General features: G+C 41.2%; 1 protein-coding gene across 3 annotated transcripts in view; it reads right to left on the bottom strand.

Moving 5' to 3' along the window:
* Nucleotides 1–25,933, bottom strand: part of CFAP58 (cilia and flagella associated protein 58) — a 108,608-nt gene that overhangs the window by 17,020 nt on the left and 65,655 nt on the right. The window contains exon 16 of one of the 3 annotated variants that reach the window (XM_027596396.2): nt 24,562–24,643. The exons of the other annotated variants lie outside the window; for them this stretch is intronic. Within the exon in view, the coding sequence (XP_027452197.1) occupies nt 24,593–24,643 (51 nt within the window). The 3' untranslated portion in view covers nt 24,562–24,592. Of the gene's footprint in view, nt 1–24,561; nt 24,644–25,933 lie in introns of those variants that run through there. 3 annotated transcript variants of the gene reach the window in all.

The following is a 25,933-nucleotide window of genomic DNA, read 5'->3' as shown; positions in this document are numbered from 1 at the left end:
CGTCTTGAACTGAAAAGATCGTCTTACTCCAAGAACCTTCAAATGTTTCCCAGGCGGAACACTTTTCCATGGCTCTTGGCAGGGAGGAGACACAGAGGAGAGAGGCTAGAAAAAGCAAATATTGCTACCTCGCTTTGTAAGTGAGAATCCCAAGGTCAACAGCAATGAATGGTGTGTCCCAAAGTCCAAGATGTGACAAGTCAAAAACCCAGTCGTGATATACTCGAGAATCACTTTTCCCACGCAGTGCCTTCTCTGGGGCTTGAACACATGTTATAACCCTGAAAGAACTTGGAGGAAATTGTGCTACATAATTCCTAAAGGCCACATGATACTATCAATAGAAGAATGGAACCAGAATGTGAAATCGGGTTGGCGGCCAGGGGAGAGTATGCAGAGTTAAGAGCATGACTCAGCTCCCGCGACCTAGGCCAGCTGAATGGGCTCCACCCACACCCTCTAACAGGATGTGTGATCTTCACGTACAGAATGAACGAGACTGCCATTTAGCCCATCTTCCCCTACCTCCACTTCCTGGCTTTTTTCCAAGGCTGTAAAAGGCATCAAAATGGATTTATTCTAAAGAATAACTGAACGACTGAACAGCAAGGACCCACAAGTATGGAGAAAAGTGAAGAAGCTGAGTGAATTACCATTAAAACTGTTGCAGTATTCAAAGTCAAAAAGTTCTAAGAGTTAAATCACCCAGGCGAAGTGATGCTTGTGTGTTCATGGTGGGCGGAGAGAATACCAAATGAAACTTCAGGAACCAAGACAGTGGAAATGGGAAGAGCAGAGGGCAAAAAGAGTTGGGGGGTAGTGGCTGAAATACATTACCAGGCTTCAGTGTGCATAAATTTTGGTCTGTGTTTACAATAGAAAACCTAACTGATAAAACCAAAGTGAAGGCCGGTCAGCATTAACATTCCAGCTGTGTGTATCATACAGATTTGTATTTTGGGAGAGCGTTCTGGTAATTTAGATAAATATGGAGTGTTTGATGGATTGGAGGTCTTAAGTACGATTGTTTTCCAATTTATTTCTCTCCTAACCCTCTACAAGGGCCAACCAAGCTCTTCAAACATTGTGCAGTGGTGTGTATAATAGCCCCATTTAGAGACAAAGTGTGCAATTCTATTATAAAGAGAATCTATCTTATGCAACAGAGAGACTCATTAGGCTGCCCAACGTATATGGTCTCCATCAGCCAGCAGCAGACCAGCTGCCTTGTAATACATATCCTGCCCTTCTTTGTGAAGCTGCATTCATTTCCTTTTAAACCAAGTCAATTAATTTGTCACCGGGCTAGAAGCACCATATGTCAATGAAACATCATAAGAAAATCATAAATAGTTCATTATTTCCCCACCAACAAAAAATTGCATCTTCAGGTTCGCATTTCTTTATTTATTCAGAGTTTGTTCATAAGGCACATCAATATTACTTCGTAGCATGCCTCACTCTCTAAATTACTTTGTGAACAGCTATACTGGATTCTTAACACCAGGAGACTAGCTCTCACTTTGGCTGAGCACGACTTGTAAGCATAAAACATATTCTGTCCATCTTCGGAATGATGCTCCCTTGCAGTTGGACAGACTGTCAGACATGGTTCTGGATTCTTTGGCTGCAAGAGCCTCTGCTAAGTTATGCTGGATAACAGCATGGCTCATTATTAACATTGGCTGAGTATAGTGGTAAGAAATTAATTACAGTATTAGCTTCAAATAATGCTGCCATTACACGGTGACAGTCTGTAACCCCAGATTGGAAACTCCAGACACGAAGTCACTCAGACTTCAGGTGTTTGTATTTTATCTGACAATAAATTAAAAACCTACATTCTGAACAGTCTATGCGAATCAGAGTCAGTGCTATTCTGGGTACAATTCGGAGGAAGAAATGGAGTTGCTCACAGAACTCCTTTCCCCACCGAGCTACAATTTTATATTCACTGTCTGTATATATTCCCTGTCTTTTGCTCTGCATCTTCAACTGAAAACAGAAGGTAGTTCACATTCAACATGCACCTTAACACCTCTTCTTCCTCAGCTCGCCTACTTGAGGCAACAACTGATTAAGAGGAACTAATTTATTCTGTTTTAATCTGAATCTGTGCTTGGCAAATGCCAGTGCATTGATTCTGTTCACCCTGGATTCATCAATTTGCTTGGGCGAGCATTGCAAATAATTGCTTCACCCTGTGAACTAGCTAATTCATGTGAATCAGGCAGCTTGGCTCCTGATCCAAAGTCACATGCTTATCTATACCCCCCAGGGCAAAAATCACTCACTAAGATGCTTGGATACTGTGCACTGCAAAGAAAGAGACACCAGTTTATCTTCACTCTAGCTCACCCAATGGGTTCAAGACGAAGGTGGTTTAAAAAAAAAAATCCCCCAATCACTACTTCTGGGAGAGCCAACTTCACAGAGACGCAGAAAATCTTTTTTTCCAAAATGTCAAGATACCATTTATATTACTTCAGTATTGGGCGCCTGGGTGGCTCAGTTGGTTAAGCGACTGCCTGCGGCTCAGGTCATGATCCTGGAGTCCCGGGATCGAGTCCCACATCGGGCCTCCTGCTCAGCAGGGAGTCTGCTTCTCCCTCTGACCCAACCCCCTCTCATGTGCTCTCTCTCTCTCTCTCAAATAAATAAAATCTTTAAAAAAATTTATATTACTTCAGTATTTAGTCCTTATGAATTCATTCTTTCCAGTTGTATTATGAGCCTTTAAGGTCAGAACTCTGATGGATCTTTCTATGTGTCCCTCATACCTGCTATTGCCTTCTACTCATTCTAGATGCTCGATAATTTTGTTGCTTGTGATTATACTATCAGCAAACTGTGCCCATCATATTTTAGCAATACACATCAACAGAGGTGAGATATATTTATGGTGAGAACTTTTACTTTAATTAGACCACTGTAACAACTCCCAGTTAGCAGAGCTTATATAATTCACCCTAATGAGCTGGTTGTTCCTACAAATCATATACCTTTGAGTGAAACTTTTTCATTGCGCATATTTTGTATAACTCATGAAAACACTTGGTATACAACCTTGATCTCTTAGTAAAATGTTTATAGTGGCTTCTGATAGTGTAAGTGGTTTCAAATGCCTATTTTAATTCATAAGACTGGCAAATGGCTTCACATTAATTGGCTCCAAAGCTCTGCTTGTATGTGCGTTTGCATACAGACACATGAAAATCCAAGCTTAACTGGTTTTTTTTAAAAGCAATTCTTTTTTATTTTTTAAGATTTTATTTACTTATTTGACAGAGAGAGAGACACAGAGAGAGGGAACACAAACAGGGGGAGTAGGAGAGGGAGAAGCAGGCTTCCCGCGGAGGAGGGAGCCCGATGTGGGACTCGATCCCAGGACCCTGGGATCACAACCTGAGCCGAAGACAGACGCTTAACCAACTGAGCCACCCAGGTGTCCCGCAAGTTTAAGTCTTAAACTAAATAATGTGTGGACTTTTTAAACAGCCTCCTTAAACACAAGAATTCTAATTGCACACATAACTCTTCTACAATGAAAAAAATGCATTACATTTTTGCCTGTTTGCTTGGTTTTAGTTTGCTTTCCACTTTCCCACCCCCATCCATAATCCTTAACAAAAGACTAAAGCCAAATTTAAATTTTAAGCAAAACTGCTTCCCTCTTTATATGAAGGCAACTCCAGAGCACTGCCTAATTTATCTAGAGATGCCTCTTTTTGTTAGTAGGAAAATAAATTAGAAACTCTGTAAACATATTACATTTCTATCTAGCTTTAGAAAAGGGAAAATAATGGCTGATACCTTGGGGCTTTCTTGTTTATTGGCTTTATAACGAAAATGTCAGTAACCTGAACTCTGGACCTACCTTGTTTATGATGTCATGAAGTGGTAAAGCCCCCTGGAGAGGCTGGGAGATGCAGGATTTGGGGATGAAACAGAATTACACAGCTGAGTTCCTCATGAGCAGGAAACTGCTTGGTTACACAGTGGTTCTTGGCTCTGGATGTAGATGATTAAGTGTTTTATGAGGCACAGGAGAAATCTGCACACACTAACCTTCACCATTTTTGTAATAATAGGAAAAATGCTTCTGGTACTTTCTAATATAAACAACACAAACTTTCTTAAGAGATCTCTTTGCAATGGGTTTTGTTCTCAAATGCAAATATATGTTTGTGAAGTCCGGGACAGGGTATATAATTGCCTAGATTGGCCTGAACTTCATTACCAAGACTGCTGGCTGGTTTTACCCTTGCACCTTATCCCACAACTTAACGTATGTGAAGAATTTGCACATATTAAGTCATGATGGTGTTGGCTTTTCTTAAAACCTATACTGAAGTTCTAGAAAAATTCAAGTCCACTAAGATCTTATTTAGTGTCAGCATGATGCATATGATTGTGCTAGTTTCATTCAAAGATAAATAAGGTCCAAACTTCAAGGAGCTCACTTTTCAGCAGAAGGAAAACAAATAACTAAGTCATGAAATAATACAGAGTATTGCCAGGTCCCCAAAGAGGTGCTAGGAGTAGTGTGCGGTGTGTGGGTAGGTTCAGAAGTAAAGATGATATTCATTTGGTGGACTGCAGAGAGGGAAATATTTCAGATGGATCTCAGTGGGAATAGTAGTCATAGCAATAATATTTGTATTCATGAATTAGAGAAGGGTCTCACTACCAAAGGACAAATTGAATAGACAAAGCCACTTGAAGTCAATCCACTGAAAAATGGGATCAATTTTCATAATAAATAGCACAGAAAAAAGTTTGAGTTTTTTCCCTTAAAAAAACGGATCTAAAATTCATTTTAAGAATTTAATTTTTTGAATATTTTGTCTTATAATTTTAAAATTTGCATTTTAATTGTAATAATGTACAACTACTGGATCAATTAAAATTATTGGGTTTGGGGGCGCCTGGGTGGCTCAGTCATTAAGTGTCTGCCTTCGGCTCAGGTCATGATCCCAGGGTCCTGGGATCGAGCCCCGCATGGGGCTCCCTGCTCAGCAGGAAGCCTGCTTTTCCCTCTCCCACTCCCCCTGCTTGTGTTCCCTCTCTTGCTGTGTCTCTCTCTGTCAAATAAATAAATAAAATCTTAAAAAAAAATTATTGGGTTTGGGGGACACCTGGCTGTCTCGTTTGGAAGAGCACCCAACTCTTGATCTCAGAGTTGTGAATTGAAGCCCCACTCCGGGTGTAGAGATTACTTAAATAAATAAACTTAAAAAAATTATTGTTTTTTTTTTAAGATTTATTTATTTATTTGAGGGGTGGGGAAAAGGGGCAGAGGGAGAGAGAAAGAGAATCCCAAGCAGACTCTGCACTGAGCACGGAGCCGACACAGGGCTCAATCTCACAACCCTGAGATCACGACCTGAGCCAAAACTGAGTGAGATGCTTAACCAACTGTGCCACCCAGGCACCCCAGGGCTTTTTTTTTTATATAGCTAATGATATTATGGTGCAATTTGACTTCTTTCCTATATCTAACTTCTGCAGTACAACAGTTTTTAAATTTTTTATTATGTAATAACCATACAAAAGAATATATAGCATATATGACTATAAAGCATAATAATAAGATGAATGCCCATGATGAATCCATCACCCAACTTATGGAATAGAACATCATCAATACCTAGTATCTGTGCATTCCTTTCTCCCTCCCATCCCTGTGCCTACACACTGCCACCATCAGCCAAGGTAAGCACCATCTGAATCCTGCTGTTGTCATTCCCTAGATTTTTCCATATAGTTTTATCATACATCTATTATTTAAGTTTGCTTTGCTTTGAGCTTTATAAAAATACATCCCGGCGTATGTAGTTTCTTTGCCTTGCTTGTTTTACTCAACATAATTGGTAAAAGATTTAATGATGTCATTAAATACATGCTTCTGGGCATGTATTTAATCTGATATTCTGTTGGGTGAAAATTCCACAATTTACCATTCTCCTGTCAGTGGGCATTTGGGTTGTTTCCGGGGTTTTGTTTATATCAACAATGTTGCCATGAACATTCTCATGCACGTTCCATAGTCCCCAATTACAAGTCTTCCCAGCATGTAGACCTAGGAGTGGGATTCCTGCATCTTAAAGAATATAAGTGTTCAACTTTGTAAGAGAACGTAAAATGATTTTCTTAAGTGCTATCTAAAAATCCCCACTGATCCATCTTTGCTATTGCTTAGTGTCACCAGGCATCCCTAAGCAGAGGACCCAACTAAGCTATACCTAGAGTCCTATCCACTGAAATTATGAAACAATGTGCATGAAGCTGCCAAATGTGTGGTAATTTATAACAAAGTAATAGATAACTAATACAGACATCATAACTTTTGTCCCTCTAGAAATAGTAAAACAGTATCTTAATATGGTCATACATTTTATTTCCCTTCTTATAAAATAAGGTTAAGCATTTTATTCAAGTTTATTCATCATTTGTGTTTCCTCTTCTGAGAAATGCCTGTTTCACACACAAGTTTTCCTATTTTTTACCGTTGTCTTTTTCTTACTGATTTATAATTCTTTATATATTCTGGATAAAGACATATAAAGTTTGTGCCTTGCTTTTTTATGACTTCTTTGAGGAGCAGACATTCTTAATGATAATGTAGTAAGATTTATCTATAATTTCTTTGATGGTTAGTGCTTTTTGTATTTTAGTTAAGTACTCAGGCATATTATTTTTAAAAGACTTCCGTTAGCAGAAATATTCAAAGCCTTCATTAATTTCTCTCAAATCTCCTCTTAATCCTTTGATGTTTAAAACATTCTGTTTTGAGATACCTACGCTTATAATTGTTTGATTTTCTCTTTTCCTACCAGATGCTGATTTGCCATTGCCTGTGATATGATTCCAGAATTTTTCTAATATCACTTGCATTGTTTCAAGTGATCTGGCATGTTTTACAAAGCTTACAATTGCTTTGCATTGCATTTGCATTTCTTGTTGGCTAATAATAACCTGGACAATCCTACTGAAAAAGAGAGACCAGCGATATCAAGATGGGCAGGAGTTAGTCACATGATGCTGGTAGGGATGTCTGAGTATAGGTAACAGTCATATAAATGGCAAGCTCTTTAGTGAACATACTTATGTTATGAAAATATTCATTTTCCTGCACAATCTCAGAATTTGGGTGAACTGGACAAAAAATACTGGAAAAGAATAATAGAAGCAGTCACCGCAGCTCCCATCTACAGAACAGGTACTGTGGATGTGCCAGGCATGGTGCTCAGCTCAAATGTGGCATTTCTTTCTGTTTAAGATTTTATTTACTTATTTGAGAGAGAGAGCGAGAGAGAGAGTAGAGCACTAGCGGGAGGGAGGGGCAGAGGGAGAGGGATAAGCAGACCCCTTGCTGAGCACGGGGCTGGATCCCAAGACCCTGAGAGCATGACCTCAGCTGAAGGCAGACACTTAACTGACTGAGCCACCCAGGCGCCCTTCAAATGTGGCATTTTAGTAACTCGTCACAACAAACCTGAGAATTGGTTATTATCCCTATTTTCCAGATGAGAAAGTTGAGGCTTGGAAGTGTCAGTGACTTACCTAAATAAAACTAGAAAGTAGCAGAAGCAAGAGATTTCAACCTATATAATATAGAACATTTCAAAGATTGAGATAAACATATTATACCTATATAGAGATACATATATGTGTGTATGTAAAGATACACACATATATATAAAGATATAGATAGATACGTAAAAATATGTGTATATATATGTCTGCATGTGTGTATATATCTCCATCCTTGTTCTTAAGCATTACTCACACTGCTTCCTATAGCATGTGGAAAGTAAAAGAAGGGAAAAAATAAACAAAAGTATAAAGGTAAGGAGGTGAGAGCATAAAAGCATCCAGCAAGCCTGCAGTATATGCAAGGAAAGTTGCAAGCGACTATCTTACTAGACTAGAAAAGAAGACTGTATGTGTCTTGAATGACAGACAGATGAGTTTGTTTTCAATACAAAAGGCAGGAGGAAACCATGGAATGGAGGGTTTCTTGGTGAATAATATGTTAATAACATTAATATATTATCGTATATTATACACATGTACTACTCTAATAATTTATAAGACACATGTAAAATAGAACATTTTAAAGACTGAGATTAAAATGCACATATATGTAGAAGTTCTGATATTTTCTTCAATAGTCAGTGGATTGTCTTAGGTGCTCTACATTGAAGAACACTGGTCTAAGATAATAGAATGGAGGACCTACATCAGAAGAGTGGGTGGGGGACAAAACATATAAAGTTAGAAATAGATGTAAGAGCAGGGGGAGATGCAATTTACTTGACTCAGCAACTGACCTAGCGGGAGATGGATGGAGGAGTCAGAAGTGACTCTGGCATTTCAAGCCTCTGGGTGTCTGGACAAGGGGCCACACCATGAACATGCATACCCAAGCCAGGGAAGGAGCTGGCTTCAGGAAGAAGATGGTGAGCTCCATTGTAAAGAGTCAGCAGGACATCTTTTTGACAAACTACTATTAAGGAAACTGAGGCTCAGCAAGGCTAAGGAATTTGTCCAAGATCACATACCTACAAATTGCAGATGCAGAGCCAGGATTCTAACCCACGCCAGTATGACTCCAAGCCTGAACCAGCACACTCTCGGCTTCTTCCAACCTGTTATCAAGCACCCCGCCTCCACCATTCTCAGTCACCAGCCAAACCAGAGGGACGGCCAAGGTAGAGAGGAATCAGGAGAGAAAAGAGCAGCTGTGTAACTGTACATCAACAATGATAGCTGCATAAAGAAAGCGCCTTACACAGTCAAGTTATTAAAACATGCAGTGGGGCCAATGAAAGGCAGCTGAGGGAAATTTTGCTAACTTGGAAAATTCTTTGGAGTAATACATAGTTTTAAATAAGCCAAATTAAATTTTAAAACAAGAAATACTCTGATGGAATTACATACTCAAGCTGAAATAACTCCAAGTAATTTGGATTTTGTGACTAAATCCTAAAAAGTTTCTAAGTAATCATAGGACGGTGACATCACAGAACGGGCTCAGAGCAGAGAGGGCTCTGTCCTGCTCTGCTCCTTCCTGTTTCCTGTGCACCCATCACACTAAGTCATTCTCCCTCCCTAATCCACCAGATTCTTTTAAGCCTCCTTGCCTTTGCTCTGGCCACCCATTCCTCCCTAATGCCTTTCCCCCACTCCCAGCTCCAGCCCTTGTCCAACACCTCTCCGCTCCAACCCTTGTTCAACACCTCTCAGCTTCCAAAATGTTGCTCAAAGTAACTTCTTTTGGGGGGCTTTTCCAAGTTCCTCAAATTAACTGCATCTTTGGTGCTATCACAGTGTTGTTAGGGATTTTAATCTTGGGTGGATTTAGTCATAGAGCAGTTCCCACTTTCATGCAGAGGATATGTTCCAAGAGCCCCAGTGGATGCCTAAAATTGCAGGTAATACCAAACCCTATACATTCTATGTTTTTTCCCATACATGCCTAGCCATAATAAATTAGGTCCAGTAAGAGATTAAAACCGAAAAAGAACAATTACAACAATATACTGTAATAAAATGTGGTCTATACTGCGGATGTGGTCTCTCTCAAAACATCTTATTGTGCTGTCCTCACCCTCCTTGTGATGGTGTGAGATGAGACAAAGTGAGGTGAATGATGTAGGCATTGTGACATAACCTTAGGTTATTATGGACCTTCTGACTATATGTCAGAAAGAGGATCATTAGCTTCTAGACCAAGGTTGACCACAAGTAAATGAAACCAAGCAAAGTGAAATTGCAGATAAGGGGAAACTACTATATTCTTCAGTTTATGGTGCACTATCATCACTGGTTCCCCTTTAACTTTATATACAGCATAAATAACACTACAACAAGCATTTCAGTGTGGCAGAGTTATGCACAACTGAGTTTTTTTCTCCGGATTAATTCCTAATGTAGAATTTCTGAGTCACATTAGAAGGCCTTTCATACATACTACCAAACTCTCTTCTAGAAAGTTGACATCAATGCAGGGGCACCTGGATGGCTCAGTCAGTTGAGCATCCAACTCTTGATTTTGGCTCAGGTCATGATCTCAGGGTTGTGAGACTGAGCCCCGCGTAGGGCTCCACACTCAGCATGGAGTCTGTTTGTCCCTCTCCCTCTGCCCTTCTCCCCCACATCCTCTCCTTCTCTCTCAAATAAATAAATAAATAAATAAATAAAATCTTAAAAAAAAAGAAAGTTGACATCAATGCAAACTTTACCCACAGTATATAGAAGTGCCTATTGCCCCCATGTTCTCACCAGCACTAGGTATCATCATTCTGTTTTTCATCTTTGCCAACTCCATAGGCCAAAAAAAGATAATTATTCTTTTAATTTTCATTCTTTTGATTACTAGTAATGTCAATTATATTTTTATATATTTATTAGCCATTTATATTTCTTCCTTTGTGAACTGTTTACATATGACCCCTCCCACGGAGGTGATCATATTTTTCAAATCAATTTGCAAAAATTCTTTATATATTAAGGATATTAACCCTTTCTCTATCATATTTGTTGCAAATTTTTTTGCCTTTCTATTTTTAAAATATTTTCTTCTGTACTGATGATGTTCTCAACTTTTTATGTAGACAAAACTATCCCTCCTTTCCTTTGTGACTTCTGCCTTTGATATTATACTTAGAAAGTCTTTGCCCTTTCTCTAGATACATACCCTAGAGACATGCTTATATATGTGTACAAGGAAACTTGTACAGGAATGCCCACTGAAATATTTCTACAGTAGTGAGTTTGGGGAAAAATACCTAAATGTCCATCACTTAAAATATAGGTAAATATAGTAGAAATATACAGTAGAAGGTGCCTGGGTGGCTCAGTCGGTTTGAGCTTCTGCTTCAGCTCAGGTCATGATCCCAGGTGCTGGTATGGAGCCCCATATTGGGGCTCAGCAGGGAGTCTACTTCTCCCTCCCCCTCTCCCTCTGCCCGCTCATGCTCTCTCTCTCTTTCTCTCTCACATTCAAATAAATAAATAAAATCTTTAAAAAAAGAAAGAAATATACAATAGAATTATCCACAGTATCTATGTATATCATCATGGATATTTCTCAAAATATAATGTTGAGTATGGAAAAAAAGAACACTTGCATAAATGTAAAGTACACCAAGTAGTTCTCTATGTTGTTTTTGATGCATCAATCTGCAGTAAAAGCATAAAAATACACTGAAAGAATATACATCAAATTCCTGATAGTTTTTGCCCCTAGAAAAGTCAGGAAAGAAATAGAACTTCAAGGGGTCCACCCAAACTGAAAGAGCTACTCTATTTATTTTTTTAGTCTAAAACAAAGGTGACAAAACATTAATATTCGCCATTCTGGATGGGTGGCAGGTTTATTTGTTCTATTATACTTCACTTTTCTGCCTTATAATATTTCCCCAAATGAAAAGGGGGGGATTTCCTCCACCTTCCAAGAATATATAGAAATTCACTTTTATTTTATTCTATAACTTCTGTAATATGTCATAAAATTTAGAGTATGGTATGAAGTAGAACTCTAACCTAATGAATGAATGAAAATGAATGAGTGAACGAGCAAATAAATGAAAAGAAGAATGAATGAATGAACGAATGATTCTTAATGACTAATTCTCTGTCACTTCTATGAGAGCCATCATTCAGATTACATTAACATACTCAGCAAATCAGAGAATTTAGTAGCCACACTGATATTCAAGTAATCAGGGCCAAAAAGTAGATCTGCACCAGTCAGTGTGGAAACCACTTGCCATATGTGGCCACCAAGCACTTGAAATGTGGACAGTCTAAATTGATATGTGCTCTAAGTGTAAAATACATACCAGATATTATAGACTTAGTACAAAAAAAGAATCTAAAATATCACATTAATAACTTAAAATTCATTTCATGTGAAAATAATAATTATTTTGGATAAATTCAGTTCAACAATGTATATTATCAAAGTTAATTTCATCTGATTCTTTTTACCTTGTTACTGTGACAACTAGAAAATTTACAATTACAGATACGGCTTTTTATTTATTTTTTATTGGATAGCGCTAAAATAGAGCAACAGTGTTGCTTTAGATCTAAAATTATAGAAGAAAAAACATGTCCAGTTTTCACATTTGCCTAGTCTGAATGCAAACCAGCCACCTCTTTATATAAATAATGGTATGAAACTAGATGAAAAAGTATGAGGTCATTACGCTGCACAGCCGACAACTTGGAAAATTAGACCTTACACAAATTGTTCCATAAAGCAACTTAATAAAATTTTAGGGAAGTGGAAAATTTTGTATTAAGTTCTGTAATACAAAATAGGCTCATTTCCAAAAGTAGACCATAAGGTGAGAAAGTGACATGAAATACACCAACCAGAAAGAAATGACATTCTGTTGTCAGTCTCCTCAAGTTTCTGTTGCCCCATGGACCACCATGGAATCAATTCGTGTTATTCAGTGGTCCTGGGGTTACTTTTTTTTAACGCAGTCTCCTCATGTCTAGACGGTGATGATTCTAGTGTAGCCCCATGACACTAAGATCCAGATGTGGACCAGTCACAGAGAAGTATCATGGTCAAAGAAAGCTACCAAAAAGTAATTTCAGACTAACTTCAGTACTTCGCTGGCATCAATGACTGTGAAGGGGGTGTATTATCCACATGGATACTTAAACCCCTCCTCTCCCATAACCTGCAGATCCTCTCACATCCTCAACTCCAAAATTCCTAGGAAAACTTCTTTCATGCGCTGCCCACCTATTCCTTCCTTCATTGTTTTCATGACTATGTATCTCAAAAGCCAGGAGAACTGTTCTGATAAGGGCACACCCCTCCCCCGAGTGGGTAAGAGAATATATGGATGTTCCTGCGGGGAAGAGAGCACAAAGCCAGAACCATCTCTAGCAGACAGAAGAGGGAAAAGCTAGGGCGGGGGGAGGGCGGGGAGACTTTTACATTTGGTGTCCTGTCCAAACCAGCCAAAGCCAGAAGTTCTAAGTCTACACGTAGGGGAAGGTTCAACATGGGGAGCACAACTGATTAAAAGATCAGATTTTATAAAACAAAAGTTGAGGGGGAGGGGAAGTGAGCGGAGGTATAAAAATGTACCCTGAGTTGTGTTTTAACGAGGAGAAATTCAAGTGGGATCAGACCCTGCAGCATGGAAGGATTTCACAAGTCAGAGAGCGTCAGTAATAGTCTACGTGAAAGAAGAATTAAGTCTTCTTCAAATAGCTGCCATTTGGAGACATACTGATTTTCAGAAATGACCCTTACAAAGGGATGGTAAATAATAAGGAAATTTTTTCATGAATTTAGGAAATAGAGTCAGCTATAGTACAATAGGCCCTGGGTTTTTTTGTTTGTTTGTTTGCTTTGGTTTGGTTTGGCTTTTATCTGATTGAAGTAGGCTACCTGAAATTCCATGGCCAGTTTACCATGAATGCCACTAATTCTGGTGGCTGGCTTTAAAATGCCCTCAGTGCACGTTCCACCTCTCTGAATGGAGGCTCCTAGCCTGCCATCTCTCTCCCTCCTTCACTCTGCCCTCGCTGGGACCTGTAATCACTCAACCCTCCACTTGGCTCAGCCCATTAGCCTCCTCCTGGCTTTATGGTTCTGCTTCCCCCACCTCTACCCCAGAATCAAATACTCCTGAGTGCCCTCCACAACACTTTCAGCCCTCCTCCCCGACATTCTGTTCCACCCGCCAGGCACGTTCCCAGGGCTACCTCTCTCCTGACCATTTCTCAGCTCCCAGGCCACCCAGCACTGTTGGAGGGCAATGCAGAAGGTACTGAGTGGGGCCATTACAAGTTCAAGTTAGACACATTGATTTGTTCCCTCCCTCCTCTCACTCATTTTCATTTCTTGTGAACACCCAGATATCATCTGCTCAGCAGCTTCTTCAGACCTCTCTCCTCTGGACCCCAGTTTCACAGTGGTCACACTCACTCTCAGCAGATGACCTGATCCAAACAGACAGAAAGCATCTTAAGAGACCCCAATCTTCCTCACAGGACACCAGTGCTACATAAGTTCTCTCTCCCTTCCTGTCCATATCAAGTGAAGAGCTGGAGGCCTTCACCTTCTTTCCTGGTTTGTGCATGTGAATGACCTAGGTGGACATCGACCCATGCACAGAAATCCACACGTTCTATAACGCTGCACACATGCAAACACACATGCCTACCCTGAATCTCCCCTCCTTCTGTGCTTCCTCTGTGCTCGTGCCTGACATCGACATGAACTTTACCCTGTCTCTAAAATGTTTACCAAGCACTGGAAGAGCACGTGTCACTCCATTCCACTTGGGGAGGGGGGCTGCAACAAAAAGAAACAGAAGTCTTGCCTACTTTATTTTATGTCTCTCAACACCTTGAATCTTTTATAACAGAAACGTACTCAAATTATGTGTGTGTTTAGTGTTTTTCCTCCGGCCTTACAGAGCTACACATCTTACACCGGTAACCCAAGTCTACTGTCCCCTCTCACCATCTCTTCCCTTGGAGCCCCAGCAGTCAGGCTTCATGCCCAACAACCTCCCAGAACTGGACCCTCAAAGGGCACCAGTGAGTGACTTCCTCGTGGTCACATCCTCCCCTGAGTTCTACCTCTCTTGGCAGATGCCAAAAGTGATAACCTACTCCCTCCTTGAAATTCTCTCCTTCCTTGGCCTCTGGAACTGCCCGCCAAGTTCCATTGCAAAATTGGACACATTTCACTGAAAGACCCTGCAAGCAGCCAAACAAGCTTCTTTTTCTTCTAAAGTTGAGGGAAGTGACAGGCACTGCAGAATGCGGAGCCTCTAAACGTGTGTATGTGTGTCTGTTTATGAAACATCATCCTCTAAAGAGCATACTACACACCCTCACACAGCCACGCTCCCCACTGTCCTCACTCTGGGGAGAAGTCAAAGATGAGAAGGTCACTCTAAAGTTCCCATAACTCTCAGAGCTGCCAAGGGGACTTCCTGTCAGCCACCTTCTACTACAGCCCCACCACATGGGCCATGGGGCGGGGTCCTCCCTGAGCTGATTCGCTCAGCCTCTCTCCACTCCACCTCTCTCTCTTACCTCTCTCTTGTGAGAAGAGGGCAAAAACCATGTCCTACCTGAACAGAATTTTTTTTTTAATTTATTTACTTGTTTGAGAGAGAGGGAGTGAGGGATGGGACAGAGGGAGAGGGAAAGAATCTCCAGCAGACTTCCTGCTGAGTGTGGAGCTGGACTCGGGGCTCGATCCCATGGCCCTGAGATCATGACCTGAGCTGAAATCAAGAGTCAGATGTTTTACCGACTGAGCCACCCAGGTGCCCCCTGAAAAGGATTTTCAAAAACGAAGAGGGGTTCAGTGCATGGACAAAACAAGGACAGACATTCTCTGGGGAATTTTATTTTCAGAAACAGAAAAGAATATCTGTGTGTAGAGACAATTAGACAAACCTTTTGAGTGTATATTAGAAATCAATGAGTGTAAGCATTAAATAAGGTGGTGCAGGTGGGAGCACTGTGCAAAATGTAACTCACTAGACAAATGTTAGATGCTTCCATCATCATCCATCTCAGAGTTGTTGAAGACGAAATTAGACAATATATGTAAAATTGCTTTGTCAACTGGAAAAAGCATTTTTTGATTGTAATTATTATGTGATGTTTTGCCTCAGGCTAGATTAAGAGTCAGACCATGGCAATATTGAAGAAAATTGAAATACCTGCTAATTTCTTTTAAATCCACATTCCTGGAGCTGTTTATAAACTGAGAATTCTAATTAATTTCCATTTTCTCACCTCTTTTCAGATGAATTGATTACAATAAACTTCAAACTCTATTAACAACAGAGTCAAAGTTCCTGGCGACTGTTAACTAGACCATGGAATTTGGAGTTGAGGCCTGAAAGTCGTCTTTTGTGCCCTTTCCATTCCATTTTCTCCTGTGACTATTTCAGTTTTTTTCATTTCAATCTCCTTGGACATCATAACATCATGGTTCTACTGCACTAGCTTCTGGGCCTTTCACTCTATCTCAGCCTCTCTGATTTCCAATCCGTCCTTCCTTCAGCTGCCCAACAACCCAACATCATTTTCATTATTCCAATTAATTTCTTAAAATAACTAATATTACAAACAAAGTGATAAGTCAGGAAATAAAAACAAACTGAGTATTTATTGGAAAGGAAGAGGAAAACCATTGCTTATTAGAGAAGACATGATTATATAACTAGAAACCCCAGAAAATTAACTGAGAAGCTATGTAGTAGGATGGGCTGGATACAAATAAGCATGCAAAAATCAATAGCTTTCCAATATGGTGGCAGTAACCAACTGGAACACATAATGGGGGAAAGATTTCTTTCGCCTTAACTGCCAATCCCTACCGGAGATATAATCAGGATGAGTGAACCAGGATTAAAGGATTACCGAAGTCTTTAGTTTTTCTGTGATAGTAACTATTTGTGACCTTTGTGTGACATGGGTGTTCTTCCCTGTTTTATTTTCATCTTCTGTTTAAGGTTCAAAAAGTCTCCTGGTCCAAAGAAGACACCCAAATGGCCAACAGACACATGAAAAAGTGCTCCACATCGCTCGGCATCAGGGAAATCCAAATCAAAACCTCAAGGAGATACCACCTCACAACCGTCAGAATGGCTAAAATTAACAAGTCAGGAAATGACAGATGTTGGCGGGGATGTGGAGAAAGGGGAATCCTCCTCCACTGTTGGTGGGAATGCAAGCTGGTGCAACCACTCTGGAAAACAGTATGGAGGTTCCTCAAACAGTTGAAAATAGAGCTACCATACGATCCAGCAATTGCACTCCTGGGTATTTACCCCAAAGATACAAATGTAGGGATCCGAAGGGGTACGTGCACCCCGATGCTTATAGCAGCAATGTCCACAATAGCCAAACTGTGGAAAGAGCCAAGATGTCCATCGACAGATGAATGGATAAAGAAGAGGTGGTATATATACACAATGGAATATTATGCAGCCATCCAAAGGAATGAGATCTTGCCATTTGCAACGACGTGGATGGAACTGGAGGGTGTTATGCTGAGTGAAATAAGTCAATCAGAGAAAGACATGTATCATATGACCTCACTGATATGAGGAATTCTTAATCTCAGGAAACAAACTGAGTGTTGCTGGAGTGGTGGGGGGTGGGAGAGATGGGGTGGCTGGGTGATAGACATTGGGGAGGGTATGTGCTATGATGAACGCTGTGAATTGTGCAAGACTGTTGAATCACAGATCTGTACCTCTGAAACAAATAATGCAATATATGTTAAGAAAAAAAAGAAGAAGAAGATAGCAGGAGGGGAAGAATGAAGGGGAGTAAGTCGGAGGGGGAGATGAACCATGAGAGACGATGGACTCTGAAAAACGAACTGAGGGTTCTAGAGGGGAGAGGGTGGGGGGATGGGTTAGCCTGGTGATGGGTATTAAAGAGGGCACATTCTCATGGAGCCCTGGGTGTTACGTACAAACAATGCATCATGGAACACTACATCAAGAACTAATGATGTCATGTATGGTGATTAACATAACAATAAAAAATTTAAAGAGAAAAAGAAGTCTTCTGGTCCAAGCTTCAGCCCGGGTGACCTTGGGGTGGTGGCAGGGTGGGGGGCGGGGGGGGCAGCAGGAGCAAGGGGAGTGGTGTGATGTAACTACTGGGCCCCAAGGCACTGGGTCACCAGCAGCACCTGAGAGTCATCACTGACCAGGATGAAAACTGAAAACCACTTTTGACTCTTCTCCCTTGACCTTCACAGACATTCAATGGTCAAGTCCTTTAAGACGGTCTTTTTAAAGAATTCACTGATTTATTCCTTCCTCCTCACCATCAATGCCTGTCTCTTACCAATAGCCTCAGTAACTTGGGCCCAAATTACAACTGTTTCTTGGCGGCTCCTTCACCCCAGTCCCTGACCCCCTGTCCATTTCAGCCTTTCCTCCTGGTCACGTGTACTGTGCCACTCCTCTGACTAGTTAATATCCTGAGGAACACAGGCCTGGAAGGTTAACCAAGTTGGGCTAGAATACGGATTCCCCTCTCACCAGCAACTACACGCGTTTGAGACCCAGTTCTGCCACTGGTTAGCTCTGTGACTTTGACCATATTACTTAATCATTCTGATCCTCAGTTTCCTCATTTTTAAAACTGGCCTAACATATAAATAGTAAAAATTATTGTGAGAATTAAAAATAATCCATAACATAAAGGATCCATCACAGGATTGGATACATCATAACACAATAGGCATTTAAAATCTATAACCTCCGCCATGGGAGCTGGAGTCATTATCACAATTAGTCCATACTTGTCTCTGGGAGCAAGCTGAATGCCTATCTTTGGTCTCTAAGACCATGTAATTGGTCCCCACCTAACATATTCAAAGGTACTCTCTGACACCAAATAGCTAGCTGTATGTCCCTGTTCCTCCGCCCCATTACCACGCCCCAAACATAGTCACCCCACCTCGGAACTTTGACTCTTCATTTTTCCCTCCACCTAAAACGCCCCTTTCACTTGTTTCCAAATATGCCTTGTTCAAGCAAACTTTCCATTACAGGCCTTTCCTATACCAGTGCCATCACCGTCACGTGCAGTTAGCTCTTACTAACCTGCATGACTAGCTCTGTCCGAGACAGTTTGAATGAGTTATCTCATTCGGTCCTCACAACAACCCTATGAACCCAGTGCTATTACTCTGACCATTCTACAGCTGGGCCCTGAGAGGGTAAGTTGCTTGTTCAGGGTCACAAAGTTGGACATTGGTAAAACCAGGACTCAAAACTAGTTCTGAGCTCACAATTGCTATCCCATTCTTCTTCAACACTTATTTTTAGGCAATGGTTGGGTAAGCAATTGTAACCTGTCAAAGTCCAGCCAATCACATCTTCTTTGTCCGTGAGGAAGCCAGTTCTTATTCATCTCCCCTACTGCTACCCCTTTGGCACTTACAGCTGTTTTAAACAACAAACACCATATCATATTCTCTCCTAGACAGTGTCTCTTCTGCATAATTGGACACTCACTATTGTCAGTATCCAGTATAATGTAATGATGCATAATTGGGTATTGTTCACTAAGTGGAACCGTAAAGTGATAGTCTGGATTTTTTAGACACTGCTCATAGAGACCAGTCTCTTTTTTTTCTCAGATATACCTCAGAAATCTTCTGAAACAGAATATAAATTTCTTGCATGTCTTATATTCCTTTGTGTCTCACAAACTTCTGCAGACATTAGAAATACCCCAAAATACCTTTTGGTTCATAATTGGTCTTCCAACCAGGCTCTCTTATTTGTGGGGGTGGTGGATCCCTGGACGTATGCAGGACAAAACAGGTTTAAGAGGGAACGATTTTCTATTATCGTCTCAGAACAGAGAGCACACTCGGTCCCTATACACGCTGGGAAAAATATTTCCAGTTGTCAGAAGCCAAAAGCAAACTTAGTTTGATGGCATCAATATAATGCTTAATGTGCTACATATTTAGCATCTGTTCCAGAGGAGACTGTGTCAGGAACTCAAAAAAGGTCTCCTGGGCATATAGGCAGCTCTCAGTCTGTCTCCTACACATTAAATACACTCAGGCTAGGGAATATACATTTTTAAATGCATGAAACATGAGCCAGACATGACACCCATCTATCAGAGCTGCTTTAAGGATAATAAAATCAGTGCTGCCATTATAAGGAGAGGAAACTTGATGACCCACTGGAGATTTCTTCCAATCTAAACGATTCTATAAATTCCCCTAAAATCATAAAAAAGCAGATTAAGAATTCATGTAGGTGTTTGGACTATAAATACAAATTAATTTCTGCTCCAGCTGCAATTTTTCTCATCCTTGTAAGAAGCACCTCTATCTCTGAGGTATTTCTGGGTGAAACACCAACAGAGTAGCTAAAGATAGACAGGACTCCCCCAGGTGGGCGCCTGTTTTCTTCTAATTTCATAAATAAATCTGCATCTTGAAATGAACTGAATTGAATCTTGCTGCTGTCCAAAAACATTTATCACTGAAAATCTGTTTTGTTTGGGGAATAAGATATAATTGTATACAGATTCAATAAGAATCTAAATGTTCCACTGAGAAATTCTTTATTGAAACTGTTTTGTTTGGACTCTAAGTAATCTATTTATTTCTATTTTCAGTTACTAGTCATATTATTGTATTTGTTTTAACTAAAAAAAAAAAAATTTCCTCCTTAAACACTCCTCTAATGAAAAGAATTGAATAGTTTCTAGTATCAGTTCTCAATTGGTTTTGTGAAAATTCCAACTGACTTTATAAAAGAAAGAAAATTAATTCTTTTTTAATATCCCCTCACCTATTAGAGATCAATAATAGAAATCAAAATCATAAATAACATTTTTTAGGGATTAATTTATCAACTAATACATTTTTAGCTCACATATTTGCTCTGATTCAATGTGAAGTCAGACACCAAAATAGAAATGAACAAATGGATTGTGGATCATTTTTCCAAATGCATGGGGATAAATGCATATCCCTAAGGAAATATGCTCAGTTATGACATCACAGCTGGTTCTCCTATAAAAAGAACTATGTCCTGCAGCAAACTATAATTTCCCAAATAAAGGGAATAAAAGATTAAAGAAAAGAAAAGCATGTCAGCAATAAAATCCAAGGATAGCAATCAGATGCCAGGCACATTAAAATACCATATCTGACAAAGGATTGAAAAAAAGAAATCTTGTACCACTTGAATGCTTAAATGCAAAGTATTTCCACTCAAACTCACCAAAGATAAGAAATTGGGGTATATTGTTGCAATAATGGCTGCACACATCCATGATCTTAGACAGTTGTGTCCCACACATTTAACTTGGCCATGTGACTTGCTTTGGCCAATGGGGCAAGTATGACACAAAATGGAGGCTCAAAGCCCGTGCTGGGGCTTATCCTTTCTTGCTGCCCTTAGGAACCCTGAGACTGTCATCACGAGAATAAACCTGGGCTAGCCTAGTGGAGACGTGGTTCAGTGGCTGACATCATCCCAGCCAACTGCCAGCACCAACCACTGTACATGTGAATGATGCCATGTAGACCAACCAGCTCCCAGAAACCTGCTGCCTGCAGAAACATGAGTGAGTCCAGGCAAGCCCAACAGAAGAACTGGCTAGGTAAGCCCAGTCCAGATTGTCAGCCAGACTCAAGGCCTAATAAATGAGCATTGTGTTAAGCTGCTAAGCTTTAGACTGGTTTGTTATACAGCAAGAGCTAACTGATAACAAGGTCATCACAGAACTTATTCCATAAGCACACCAACTGATGGCCTGCTCACCATAGAGGTAAAGTGAAAGGCTGCCCCAAGGATAGATGGGTCTAGCAATTATTCCTGAAAGTGAGGTCACACATGAAATGCTGAGTTGTTATACTAAAGCTGCTTATAAGCCACTGTCGTGGAGATCCTTCCAAACTCCACCTCCAAAGTGCAATACCATGACACTGGCAGCTAACATTTATTAAGTGCAAGCATTGGGCAATGGACTTGGTAAAGACAATCTCCTTTAATCTATACAAAACCTCATGTGAAAGGGATTATTATCATCTGTATTTTACAAATCAGACTCGGAAGCTTAGGCAAGTTAAGTAACTTGCTTGGGGCCGCACAGTATTAGGAGAGAGCTTGAACTCACAACCCTGATTTGCTCAAGGGTCCAAGCTCTTAATCACTAGGCTTTTCTATATGCTATTCTCCCAACCCCATCCCCCCTGAAAGGCCTCTCCAGTCCAGTGGGCTGAGAAGTTGTCTGCACCAAGAGACTTATTCTCTCCTTCTTGAGGAAGGCCAGCACTATATGGCCCAGGCCTCTTGTGATTATATGCTGATCAGATTCGCAATGCCTCCCTTCCCAGTCTTGGGGGGATGTGGGTGGGGAGGAGAAAGGAGTCATGGAAGAGCTAGAAAAACAGGTTGACAGTTGGGCAGAAGTTCCTTGTTTCTTGTGGGCAGAGAAAATGTTTCCTTGAGAAGAGGGAAGAGGTTCGATGTCTGCTGCACATTTAATATCTGTCTGTCCTTTGTTAATGAAACATCTGGAATCAGGCCTGCTATTTCTTGGATCCCTGACAATTTAAACGGCCTCAATCCTCTTAATACTGAGATGAAACCAAGAGTGAAGAGAAGGGTGTCCATCAACACAGCCCCTCTTGAAAACCACTTGTTTTAAAGCAAGTAACCCGAACAAAACCTTTCCTAAAGCAAATCAAAGATCTAGGGCACTAGTCAGCTGAGTATCTCCTCGGGTTGGCTGAAATCACAAAGTGTTTAAGGGATGCACAGCTGAACGTATAAACTGGTTTTTAACCTCTGTCTGCCTAATGGAGGCTACCAGAGCCAATCTCTTTTTAAGAAACTCCTAATGCTTGCGGGACTCAAACACCCCGGGAAGTTGTTCCTGGCACACTGATAGAGAACTAGTGAGAAGGAATAGAAGGCAGGTGATAATTGAGCACATTAAGTACACCTAGGCAAGTGTGAAGGGACACAGGGTGAGAACTGTATTCACCTCAAATGAAGCTGAACACAATTTCAAGAAAAGCCCCAAACATCTGCATATGAAAAGCCTGCTCCCACCAAGGAGACCAGCAGGTCCTGCACAATTGCCCTTTTTCCGAGGCTGGCAGATGATTTCTGAGGGTCCATAGACCTCTCTGGCCTTTAGCTCCTTCATCTGTTTTTAAATGGGGCTGTTGCAAAGATGAAGAGATAAAGTCGGAGCTCCTTCATTTTAGACTTCTTAGACGTGAATAACCCTCCCCGGCCCCCCACTGGCCAAGCTCTTGAAAGCACCAGCATAATCTTACTGATTTCATCCACCGCTAAGTTTTAACATGAACTAGAAAGAGACTGATAATACTAATGTAGTGTTTGCTCTGGTCCAGGAACTACTCCATATGTTTTACATATATTAATATAATCCCTCCAGCAACCCCATGAGATAGCCATGATTATCCCTACTTGACAAATGAGGAAACCAAGTTACCACGGACAGGTTAAGTAACCCACCCAGGGGTTCAGAGCTCATGGCAGAGCCAAGATTCAAACCATAGTCATCTAGCAATAGGATCCACGCTCTCAACAAATACAAAATTGTCAGGAGCACTCACCAATCGCTTCATAAAGGAAAGGAATGTACAAAAAATAAAAGAGAATGCCATTTCAAAAAATACGTAACATTTTACATCTCCAAAAGAGAAAGAACGCAGGGGGAACAATGCGGTCCCCAAAATTAAAAAGTAAAATTAGCCTTATGCTACCCAGTCATTGTGCTCATTATATTACAAACCAATGAAACACTTATGTTTGGGGACATACACATTCTCCCAGTCCCCAGATCAGCATTTGGGAACTGCTGAGATACGACGCACAGAAAGCACTTCCACAACGTGCCCAGCAGACATTCCTGGTTGCTGTGGTGCTAGAAGATCATACACAAGCTGCCCAGGAACCCACCTCTTAGAGTGTTCACACTGAGCCCTTACACACACCAGACGCAGACGGGCATATAGCGTGCCACAGGCAGGCCACACGGATGTCTGCCCATCTCTGTTTATGACCAGGTTCGGCACTCCGTTTTCTGAACTACCTGTCTCCAGCAGCTCCTCCCATCCTCCCTGACACATGAGGAGCAGGTGCAGGGATGTACACATTCCCCCAGGAAGTCCCAGGACGAGGGGACAGTGGAGAAGCAGACCACAAGGAGCACGCTGGGGGAGAAGCCTCCTCAACCATCCCCGACAGTTTCAATATTCTCTGGTGAGGACAGCAAGACTTTGCGGATGGTGTCTCCCCGTCTCCTCTCACTCTCCTTCCCCTTGATTTTGAAACAGAACAAAACCCTGCAGATGGGTTTCTAGCCAGCGGATTTCACTGTGCCTTTCTGTCCCTCGGTCTGTCTGGGGAGGGAGCATCTCCGACAACATCAACTCAGCTTTGCGGAGGATGAACACTTAATTATCTGCCAACGGAGCAGGCAAGAATTATGTTTGGTGCAGGCTACACCACCAGCGACTGGGGACGTGATATTAAAATTCTGCCTTCCATTCCTTAAAGTGGTTCTTTCCTAATTAAGCAATTCCTTTGGAATTGGGGAAGGGAGTAGTCGTAGAAATGAAATGCTCAGTGGCTTTACTGGAAGGCGCCCCAGAACAGTGGTGAATGGTTCCGGTCTGGCTTCCAACGACGAAGGTTTATAGGTAGGGTTAGCGAGTCTTTTCTGCAAAAGGCCAGAGAGTTACTTTCGTGGACTCTGTGGGCCACACGGTCTCTGCCGTAACTACTCGGCTCTGCTGCTCTAGCACAAAAGGAGCCAGAGATGATACATAAATGGATGAGTGTGGTATGTGCCAATAAAACTTGATTTGTGGATGCAGAAATTTGAGGCGCATTTCATCTCATTTTTACATGTCATGAAATAGGGTCATTCTTTCCATTTTTTTTCTAGCCCCTTACATGCATAAATACCATTCTTGGTGTGAGCCTTGCTGGGTCATCGCTTACCAAACCCTGGTCTATAACTGCAGCTCTGGCATATCCTAGCCGTAAACTCTTGGGCAAGTTTTATTGTGAAGCCTCATTTCCCGCCTCTGTAAAACAGAAAGAATAACAGCACTGGCTCATCTGGGCTTCCTGTGGATACAGTGAAAGCAAAATGCTCTAGCGCAGGGCAGCTGGGCACATCCTCAGCGTGCTAGAAACGTGAGCTGTGACTGCCATTCCCCTCCACTCTTCAAAACTCTCTGCAGCTTCTGCCAAATCCATCCACACTACCATCAAACAGGATCAAGGTTCTTCATGTCTCCATCAACAAAGAAACATTCTAGACTTTTCATACTAACAACACTAGACATTGAGAATTAATGGGGCCCTAAAACATGCCTCAAACCCTGGATGCACTCATTTGTCAGTTTCCCTCCTAGGTCTCAGTGCCTGGAGCTCAAGAGCTGGGGACCAGAGTGTGAGGTTATCCTGCTCTACACCAGAAATTGTGATATTTTTTGAGCACTGGCCAATTCTCATGAGCACAGACATTCCCCTAAGGGCGTCATGCAGTTCTTCCCCGTCATCTTCAGGAACTGAAAGATGCTGAATAAGATGATGAGTTCCAAGTTTCAGAGAAGTGTTTCAGGTTTCAGAGATGATCTGAAGAGTTGGAAGGTTAGGCAAAAAGCAAGACCACGCACCTAGTAACGTCACGTCGCAGGGCTCCTTCCTGAACCATAGATAGCTCTTGCAAAGAACCAGTATACTACACCCATGGGGATCTTGTTTAAATGCAGATTCTGGGGCACCTGGGTGGCTCAGTTGGTTAAGCGACTGCCGTCGGCTCAGGTCATGATCCTGGAGTCCCGGGATCGAGTCCCACATCGGGCTCCCTGCTCAGCGGGGAGTCTGCTTCTCCCTCTGACCCTCTTCCCTCTCATGCTCTCTATCTCTCATTCTCTCTCTCAAATGAATAAATAAAATCTTTTAAAAAAATTTAAATGCATATTCTGATTCATTAGGTCTGGCAGGGTCCTAAGAGTCTGCATTTCTGAAAAACTCTCCGATGATGCCAATGCCTCTGGTCCTAGGACCAGGCTTAGAGTAGTCAGGTTCTACATGCAGTGAAAATGTAAATTTTGCCCATTAATGACCAAAGTGATCTACAAGGGATTAATCAATGGGCCATGGTTTTCATGGTGAAGAGCCTTTAGAGCCAGACTGCCGAAGTCCAACTCATAATTCCACCAGGTGCCAGGTATGTGGCCTTGGGGGCAAGTCTCTCAACCTTTCTTTTTTTTTTCATTTTTTTATTATTATGTTAATCACCATACATTACATCATTAGTTTTTGATGTAGTGTTCCATGATTCATTGTTTGTGCATAACACCCAG

This window comes from Zalophus californianus, chromosome 15 (assembly GCF_009762305.2).
Source record: "Zalophus californianus isolate mZalCal1 chromosome 15, mZalCal1.pri.v2, whole genome shotgun sequence".
NCBI lineage: Eukaryota > Metazoa > Chordata > Mammalia > Carnivora > Otariidae > Zalophus > Zalophus californianus.
The sequence above is the reverse complement of the archived record's forward strand: the minus strand, read 5'-3'. Positions and strand labels throughout refer to the sequence as shown.